General features: G+C 38.9%; 1 protein-coding gene across 2 annotated transcripts in view; it reads left to right on the top strand.

Moving 5' to 3' along the window:
- The window catches only part of LOC143021681 (uncharacterized), a 260,489-nt gene that overhangs the window by 128,349 nt on the left and 122,140 nt on the right, over positions 1-10,000 (top strand). For both annotated transcript variants that reach the window (XM_076179302.1, XM_076179304.1), the window contains exon 2: positions 8,057-8,160. In XM_076179302.1, coding sequence (XP_076035417.1) covers positions 8,063-8,160 — 98 coding nt within the window. In that variant the 5' untranslated portion in view covers positions 8,057-8,062. The remainder of the gene's footprint in view (positions 1-8,056; positions 8,161-10,000) is intronic.

Here is a 10,000-nt window from a genome sequence, read left to right as displayed (position 1 = left end):
ATAATAATGATAATAATAATGATGATAATAATAATAAATGATGATAATAGGTAAATAAACACAAAAATTATTTAAGAAAAAGAGTGATTGAATAGATAAATCATTTAGATTCAGAAAGATCCGTGAAACATGTTTGAAGATTCAGTTATTCCTAGATGAGGTAAATTATGTATTTGCCCATCATGCTCACCGATCATCCGAGTCCTCAAAGGAGACCCACGTTCCGTGATGTAGGACCCGCGGATGGATCGGCAACCGCAGAGAATCCATGTAAAGATAAGGTTTACATAATAGGTTGTAAAAAGTAGAAACTCTAGAAATGAACTTGTAAACATTTAATTAAGGTTAGGTTTGGTTAGGTTAAGCTTTTTAAGATAAGCCAAAACCCCTAGATATTAGTTTGCAAAGATAAACAACCCTCTGTTCTGAGCTCGGTTCGAAAGCGGTTCGAGTTCAGTTCGGAAGCAGTTCGAGGTCAGCTCGAGCACGGTTCGAACTCGGTTCGATCGTAGTTCGAGTTCGTTCCGATTGCGGTTCGAACTATGCGAGTTCGAAGCATACCCGGACCTTCAGATCTTTTTAGTTCTCCAGGTCATCGACCCATTTCTTCCCAAGGTCGTTGACCCCGCGGCAGCAGTAGGCCTTTGGTGGTCGAGTCGTTGTATTGTCTTTAACTCTCTCTCTCTCTCTTTCTCGTTCTCTTTCTCTCTCTCTCTCTCTCTCTCTCTCTCTCTCTCTCTCTCTCTCTCTCTCTCTCTCTCTCTGTTCTCTTGGAGGTTGCACTTCTTGTCATGCGATTTTTGTTGGTTGTCCTCCACTATTCATCTGTGGTGTGTTTATTTCATCACGGCCGGTGACTGGCGATTTCATGCAGTTGAAGAACAGAAATCCGACCTAAAGGGAATCTCGATTGACATACACGCACACACACACACACACACACACACACACACACACACACACACACACACACACACACACACACACACACACAAACACACACAAATAAATAGATAAATGAATAATAAAAAGTAAGTAAAAGAGATGAACATCGCTCGTCACCTTATTATCCAGAGCAAAATCTTAGAATGTCCCGACTGAGGGGGTTGACCTCTTACGCTAAATAAAATCGTCTTGTGTTAGCCAGGACCAAATCTTTCAGGACATTTGACCTCAAAAGGGTTTGGTGGATATGTCTGTGCACTGAGGATGGGCTGGTTCGCACTACGTGTTGTCGTCGTCGTCGTCATCTTCCCACTCGTTTCGTCGATATATGAACGATTCCATTTTTTTTTTGCCTTTTTTTTTTCTTTTAGTGTTCTGAAATTCATGCTTGTGTCATAGCTTTACTGTTATTTCTTTTGCTGAAATAAAGACGTGTGAGTGAAGCGACACGCCCCTCCGGCGTATCCTTCCCAATTTATGATGATGAAGTAAAGTTAGACGCTGGGTGTCTTCCGTGCAGTGTAGGCCTACATATATGAGGTGGAAACCAGTAGATGTCATTTTTGTAATTAAACGGAGGATATATGCGTTCCAGACAGAACGAACATCGAATCTACGGTCGGTAAAATAAAAGTTAGGACAAAGGTAACGGTCAGATAACGACGCCATTATGACGTGGGCCGAGAGATTTGTGGTTGGAAGTCAGGCAGGTATTTGTTGTTACGTTAATATTTGATGAAACTCTTTCTATATTACTTTCATCAATTAATTCCAATTTATTTTTTATATTTGTGTCTTAGAACTTGTTTTTGTTTACTGGCACCTACGCGACACAAAATTTCAAAAAGATTCACCGTTTTCTGTGCAACGCGGATGCAACGCGAGTCGTCGCCTGACCCCTTGGCCTCGCGGTTCGGCTGGATTCAGTTCCTTCTCATCTCCCCCTCCAGATACGCACCCGGACTTCAAGGCAGTGTTTTCTTTCCGTTATTCAGTCCACCATGATTTTTTGTTGTCGGAGAGGCGCGTCAGTCGAAGGCACATCGTACATATGCTGCGTTGGCAAAGTATTTGTTGTGTTTGTCTCTCAAACACAAGTGATTCGGCTTGATGTATGTAGCAGTCGACCCCGTTACTCCCACACACGCAGGGAACACGAAAACAAGAAATAAAAAAATGTATGTGAAGGTTCTCCATGCATTAAATTTTAGTTTTAGAAATAGATATATTACCCTCGTCTATATAGAATGTGTCTGGTTAGGTATTACATTACTAAATAGCATATACTGTATATATATATATATATATATATATATATATATATATATAATATATATATATATATATATATATATATATATACATATACATATATACATATATATATATATATATATATATATATATATATATATATATATATATATATACCCCCTACTATTATATCAGTCAGCTATCCTGAGTCCACTGCTGAACAAAACCTAATCCATACCTTCCTGCAAACTTCTCTCTCATCTCTCCACCATCTTGCACGCTTCCCACCTCTCTCTTTCTGCCTGTTTCTCTCTCTCTCTCTCTCTCTCTTTCTACATATACAATCGTTCTCTGGCACCTGTTAAAGGCACTTGTCCTCTCAAAACGCCTGCTATTTACACATCTGTGCATCTGCTCCAGACACTCGTTGACGCACATGTTACAAGTGCTTAAGAGAGTACATCTGCTACTGGCACTTACCTCCCTCCCTCCCTCACTCCTTCCCTCCTTTTTCCTCTACCTCCACACCCTCCACATCTGCATACTTTGTCTTCCTTCTGTCTCCCCCTACCCTCTCCCTTTCCACCTCTCCCTCCTCCCCTTCCCACCTCCCCCTCTCCATCTTTCCTCCCCCTCCCTTCTCCCTCTCCATCTTCCCCTCCTTCTCTCCCCACCTCCCTCTCTCCATATCTTTCTTTCTCCTCCTCTTCAATTTTTCCCCGGCGAGTGTTGTGGCGCATTGTATAGATGTCCTGGCAGAAGGCGACAGGCTATTTTATTCCGCAAATGTACGAGACATGGGCCCAATTTGGGTCGTGGTTGGTCAGAACCAGGTTCAATTGGGGGTCCGTGGACCTACCCATTGATTAATAACAGTGTAATAATATAGTAACAAAGTTATAACAACAATAAAACCACTTAGCGCTTTGTACAGCCAAGATCTGAACAGATAACGGTGTTTCTTGCAACACAATTTTTTCATTTATTATTATTATTATTATTATTATTATTATTATTATTATTATTATTATTATTATTATTTTATAATCACGCGCAAAAATGAATAGATGAATAAATAAATTAAATTATCAAAAATAAAAATACCATCCTGTGGCTGCCTTTGTGTTCATTTATTTATTTTATTGTGTATGACTAGTTTACTGCTAAATGTTCTTATTATTTAAATGTCTTATGTTGTTCCTCTTTTACTTGTGCAAAGCAAAGTATTTTCACACACACACACACACACACACACACACACACACACATATATATATATAAATATATATATATATATAGATATATATATATATATATATATATATATATATATATATATATATATATACAGGTATTTAAAGACTTGTATTTTCATTTTTCATTTTATTTCTCTCTTTCCATCGCTATCGTGTATCTCTTGTTTTTCTGTAAAAGGAATGTATTTGTTTTTGTTTGTACTACGGATCCATGTTGCGTAAGTCAAGTGGGTTGGTATAATTCTTTTAAAACAAAAACAGAACAAATACATATATGAAGGGGGTAACTGATAGAAAAGAAAATATATATATTCTTAGAAAGTACCAGGAGAGGGGGGAAATATGTTGGTGTCTGAGAAGAAAATTTAAGAGCCACGCATTGGAAGAAGAGCTAGCATTTACCGTTTGTTTCCCCCAAGCCAGACGTACGAAACGAAAACCAGTACAAGAAATATTTACCATAAGCATTGCTGTAGATAAAGAAAAGAAATGCCCCTACAGTTTTGGCATCATCCATAATGAAAATATATAAAATTGATCTTAGTCCTGCGGCGGATTAACAGGTGAGCTACTGCCGCTTCCCTGTTGCATCGATATGACGTCATTACTACTCACCCGTGGCTGGACTCCTAGGCAGCAGTGTTGCGTGACAAGAGCTCGTGAAGTCGGGCGAAAATAGCAATTCATTCTAATTTCCAGGAAGTGAAGAGGAAAAGAAAAAAATAAACAAAAAGGAAGATACACTATGGAAAGGAAAGCGATAGGAAGAAGAGTTGTTTTATAATTGTAAAGGGTTGAAGGGAGGCTGGGGTGTGTGTGTAGGTAAGGTTGATGGTTTGTTCGTTTCTCTAGTGTAAACAGTTCCACATATGCGGCTTAGTTCTCGGGTTTCTCAAAGCACTCATTTCCATATTTTTGTTGATGTGTTTAAAGCGGTCATTGTTTTTTATTAAAGATATAATCCTGACATCTTTTTAGATCCAGTCTATGGGAATAATGACACCTCTTGGGCAAATGTGACTACAGTGACGGGAAGGATGTTTCGATTACGTAATGATCACATTGCGTCTGGATTTAAATGTTCTGTTCATATCAGTCGCCATATTGTAGAACTTTCGCAAGTGAGAGAGACGTGGAAGCTAAGAGACTTTGTTACACAGCTTCCGTGCATGTGACCGGAAGTAAGCATAACTACGCTTTTGTTGCTCACTCTCCTGTCGTCGTTCAGTGAATCAGGAAGTACCGTAGACACATAAAACTTGCTCATATCAGAACTCTGCAAATATACTTCTTGTTGTTGGCGTATTAATGCGATTTTGTTTGAAGTAAATTGTATTATTATATCGGAGCTGCTGTCTATGAAAGAATGTCGAATACTCAACAATGTGTTATTTGCATCTTTGTGATGCATCATGGGAGTTTGCAGTCGAACACTCGCAAGTACTGCAGAACCGTCTCTTGTCATAGAATTGACAATATTCTATTCCGGGAATTCTTTTCACAAGAAGAACGTGCCAAATGTCTGGTGGGAGTGTCTATTTCTGGCTGGCTGGTCCACTTTCCGTGCAATGCCTTCACGTGGTACGTTGAACGTGTAGCGGCATTAACCTCCCTCCTCTTGAGTAGGACAACACAATATATTATCAAGTGGTACTGTCGTAGATACCCCAGCGCGACTCTTGATATATCATAACTATGCAAATATATTTTTCGTTGTTGAGCATTTAGTGTATTTATAGTTACGGTATGTTTTTTGACAATTGAATGATTTTTTGTAAACAAAATTATATTTGTGCAACAACGACGACAGTTGTATTTGCATATATCTGAGATGGTCAAATTCGAGTGAGTTATTTTTGCGAATATCAAAATCGAAAAGAATGCCGTCGTTAGCTGAATAATGTCGACTGGTACCAGGCAGAACAAAGAATATAAATTACATCGAAATGCGAGAAAGAATGTGCCGCGCATTGATCTGTCTGTTGACTGCACATACGTCATCGTAATGCCGCAAGCAGTGGCAATCGCCGCATGCGGACAGATTGAGTTTTGTAGCAGAAGAGGAAGAGGAAGGAGGAGGTGGGTGGGAGGAAGGGGGTAGGGAACCACTTCAAAGCCGGGTGGGCGGGGGGGGGGAGCGGAAAACGGGGGGGAGGGTATATGGGTTCTTCAACAGATACTTCCTGATGGATCAAGTGCTGGACATGTGATCGGCAGCTATTACTCTTTCAGATAAGAGTTCAGAATTCGTTTGGCCCAGTCGATGGGTCATGCTTGCTGTGATCTTATACCGTACACCACGATGTCGTATTGTTCTAGGGAGACAGTAACAGCTTGTAGTGGTATTGAAGCACGCCGGTGTCATACTATGCGGCGGCATCGGATGCAGCCAGATTAGGTTTGCAAGTTCAATGAACTAGAATTTGATATAACGACGACCATCTCTTTCCGGTTAATATACTCTCATGATAACCTTTCGAGTCTAATGATTCATAAGGGAAGCTGTTACAGCCAACAGCGAGCCGGACACCGGGACACCGGCCTCAGGTAAAGAGGAGGTCATTTTAAAATGATGTAAATCCAATTAATAGATTACAGTACGCATAAAATTCACAAAATACTTTACAAAAGTGACCCTAGAAGTACGAATGTGTGTATGTACGGATATATAACATTCGGGCGTGTATGGTTTTAAGTATATTGCCACAAATTATATGTATTTTGAGTATTTCTACATTTCATTTTCTATGAGCTTGCGTGTATATATATATATATATATATATATATATATATATATATATGTATAAATATATGCAAAATAGACCACTTGGAAAAACGAAACTAACGAAGAAAAGCGCTTTCGTATATTACATCCAGTGCAAAAAGTATTTATTGCACTGGATGTAGTATACGAAAGCACTCTGCTTCGTTAGTTTCTTTGTTTCCAAGTGGTTTACTATGCCTAAGTGAACTCACGTACCCGTGTTCTTATTAGCATATATATATATATATATATATATATATATATATATATATATATATATATATATATATATATATATGTGTGTGTGTGTGTGTGTGTGTGTGTGTGTGTGCGCGCGTGCATGCGTGTGTAGTATCGCCCTAAATCTATATTTAATATCTTGTGTGAAAGATGGCACAAAGAATAGTATGTTGAGACTGACCACGTGTCGTCTCAGTAAGGTTTGTATGCGTAGCCATCGCAAACGCATCTGTTAGAAATCGAAATAGTGCCACAATATGACTGCCATCCTCCACCGACAAAGATGCTTTTGCGAGTTCATGTGTACATGTGTACGAGTTCATTTGTGTACGTGCCCGTTTGTGTTTGCGTAGACGCGTTTGTGTTGATTGATTTATTGATTTTTTTTTATTTATATATTTGCTCCAGGTGCACGCGAGCGTAGGAGCTTCAACACGGGGACGTGTGTTTTTCTTTTTTATTATTATTACTTTATCGATTAAGGACAGACGGTTTCATGCAGATAAAGGGTCGAACGTTGTCCTCACTGGGGTCCCGGTTGGGCGAAGGCCTATTCAACCCGGGGATCGTCCCTTTGCATAAACAACTTGTTCTCCATCGGGGATGCTTTAACGTCCAGAAACTCCCCATATCCTGAGGCTAGGACGATGCCCCTTACAGAGGACTTGACAGCATTGAGTCTTATGAACCATGCCCTTGGTCCAACTCGCTGGTGTCACTTCGGCCTACGTCGCAAGTAGCGACGCTCTAACTCGCTTGGGTAGCGAGCGAACGAGCATCCATTCTCCATCTGGGGGAAAATAATAATAATTATTCACTCAACATGTCACATGTGTTTAACCCACTTCTCGTTGACAAGGTTTCTTATCTAAATAAAATCGCGTGGCGGCGGAAAGAATAAACACCCTACGTTAATATAGACAGTAAATAATTGACGGTGAGTGGAGGGAACCAGAAATCCGAAAACCGTATGACTTGTTTCACACGTATCGACTTTTCGCCGTGCGCTGTCCACGACAATAAGTCGTGCTCTCAAATAACCACGTCATAACCACGTGTGAAAGCGTCCATTGACACCCGTGGTTATTTGAGAGCACGACGTCGTGTCGTGGACAGCGCACGGCGAAAAGTCGATACGTGTGAAACGAGCCTTTGTTGACGTCGATGTCCACGACAACGCGGTCATAAGAACATAATAATTGAAGGGACTACAAGAAACCATAGGGCCTACAGTGGGGAGTTCCATGTCCCCTACCACCTTTTATTCCTATCCTTAAAATGATCTAATCTTAAAACAATTATACATGGCTCCCCACCCGGCGTATAAGATGACCCCCTACCAACTCGACGTATAAGACGACCTCCCACCAATTCGACATATAAGACGACCACCTCATACATACACACCAACCCTGTGTATAAGACGACCGCCCACCAACCTGGCCTATAAAACGACCCCCCACACATATACCAACCCTGCGTATAAGACGACCCCCCCGAGACACACATACCAACCAGGCGTATATGACGACCCCCTCAACACCCACCCGGCGTATAAGACGACCTGTTCTGATACTACGTTGTTTTTCCGTTGCAGGGCACGATGGTCGTGACGGAGAGCCAAGTGAACAACATCATGGGCGGGATGGAGAACACGGCCGGCGTGCGTCTCCACTCGCACCGCCACAAGCTCAAACAGAGGTACGTATAGTAGGTACGCCACTGGCTCCAGTTACCGACTTTTGTTTGTTTATGTGCTTATTTTTTCACTGATTTATTTTTGTTTCTTGTTTGTTTACGCTTTTAATTATTGACTTATTGGTGCAGTTATTTATGCCTATATTTATTCATTAATTAGGTTTTTGTTTATTGTTTATGTATAACATGTATTTATTGATTTATCTATATAGGAATTTGTTGATTTATTGAGGCAGTTATTTGATGATACATTTATGCAATTAATTATTTGTACCTATATTTGTTTATGCATTTAGTTGTTATTTTGTTTGTTTTTATCTGTATTTATTGTTTATGCATTTATTTATTTATAGTTATATATTTGCTTGATTGTGGGTTTATTTTTTATTTATTCATATTTATTCTTTTATATATGTTTTTATTTAACTTTATCTTTATGGATATGTCCATTTATCTTATCTAGGTAGTTTTATATATATATATATATATATATATATATATATATATATATATATATCTGTTTGTGTGTGTGTGTGTGTGTGTGTGTGTGTGTGTGTGTGTGTGTGTGTGTGTGTGTGTTTGTGTGTGTGTTCATTTCAATTCAGTTGTGTAGTGGGTTGTTTAGAGGGTATTCACGTAGTGGTATGTTTTTGTTATTTGATTAAGTTATTTATTTGTTTTGTTATTTAGATACGCTATTAGATGGTTTGCTATGGATATGAAATCACAAATAATTTCTCATTCGTTATAAAAGTGTTAGTAAACTTTATAAAAGATAATTACTGATTAGAATCGTTTGATGTTAGGCAAGTTAAGTATAAAGAGAAAGTTATCGTGGCATTAAGGGGATGTGGTGCATGTGGCAGTGATTATGGATAGGTTTGGGGATGGGAGACTGGGAGGGAGGGAGGGAGAGAGGGGAGTGGAGAGGAGGGGGGATTGGGGGGAGGGGGCAGGGAGGGTGGATTTCCTTGACCTGAAGACAATGAGGGCAGCACGGACGCAAAAGATGAATAAATAGGTAAATGAATATTGGAATAGATAAATAGATAATTGTAAGGGTGATCGATATGATCTTAAACTCCTTTTTGCTCAGTGACCGCCTCCTCATCCCTACCTCAGCCAATTAAAGTCGTCTTGTTTTAGAGGAAAGTAGGTAAAGTTCAGCACAGCATCCACTAGCGGGAAAAGGGGTATCAGTTGGCATATTTTATTTATCTATTTATTTATTTTTGATTATTTTATTTTATTCTATTTTGCATTTTTGTTTTCTTCTTTTTCTCTTTTGTTTTGTTTTATTTTTTTATGTTTTTCTTTTATATCTGTCGTCTGCCACTCTTCTTTTAGCTATTTCTTTTTCTGTCATTCTTTTTTATTTTCAATTTTATTGACGTTTTATGAGGGTCAACATTTTAAGAAATAGCAAGCGTTTATGAAGTGGAGTTTAATAGTAACAGCGATCCCTTTCTACTTTTTCGCTAGGAATGATTTTGTAAAAGAAAAAGTATGTAATTAGTAAATGTTTTGTATTATGTATGTATAGGTAGATATGTACAGGTGGATAAGTAGTAATTGTAGTAGAAACAGTAACCTGAGAAATAGTAACTATGGTAATAGTTAACATAGAGGCTGGAATAATCAGAGAAATAATAGTAAAGCAATAGTAATAATAGTATCGATAATGGATGTAATAGTAACAGTGTAGATAAAAACGGCGACAGCAGCAGTATCAGTAGTAATAGTAGTAGTAGTAGTAGTAGTATCAGTAATAATAGTAGTAGTAGTAGTACTAGTAGTAGTGTTAGTAGTAGTAATGGTGGTAGTAGTACTACTACTACTAGTA

This window comes from Oratosquilla oratoria, chromosome 42, assembly GCF_046742065.1.
Source record: "Oratosquilla oratoria isolate Oo_2021 chromosome 42, ASM4674206v1, whole genome shotgun sequence".
Lineage (NCBI taxonomy): Eukaryota > Metazoa > Arthropoda > Malacostraca > Stomatopoda > Squillidae > Oratosquilla > Oratosquilla oratoria.
This window is presented reverse-complemented; position numbering and strand designations above follow the sequence as displayed.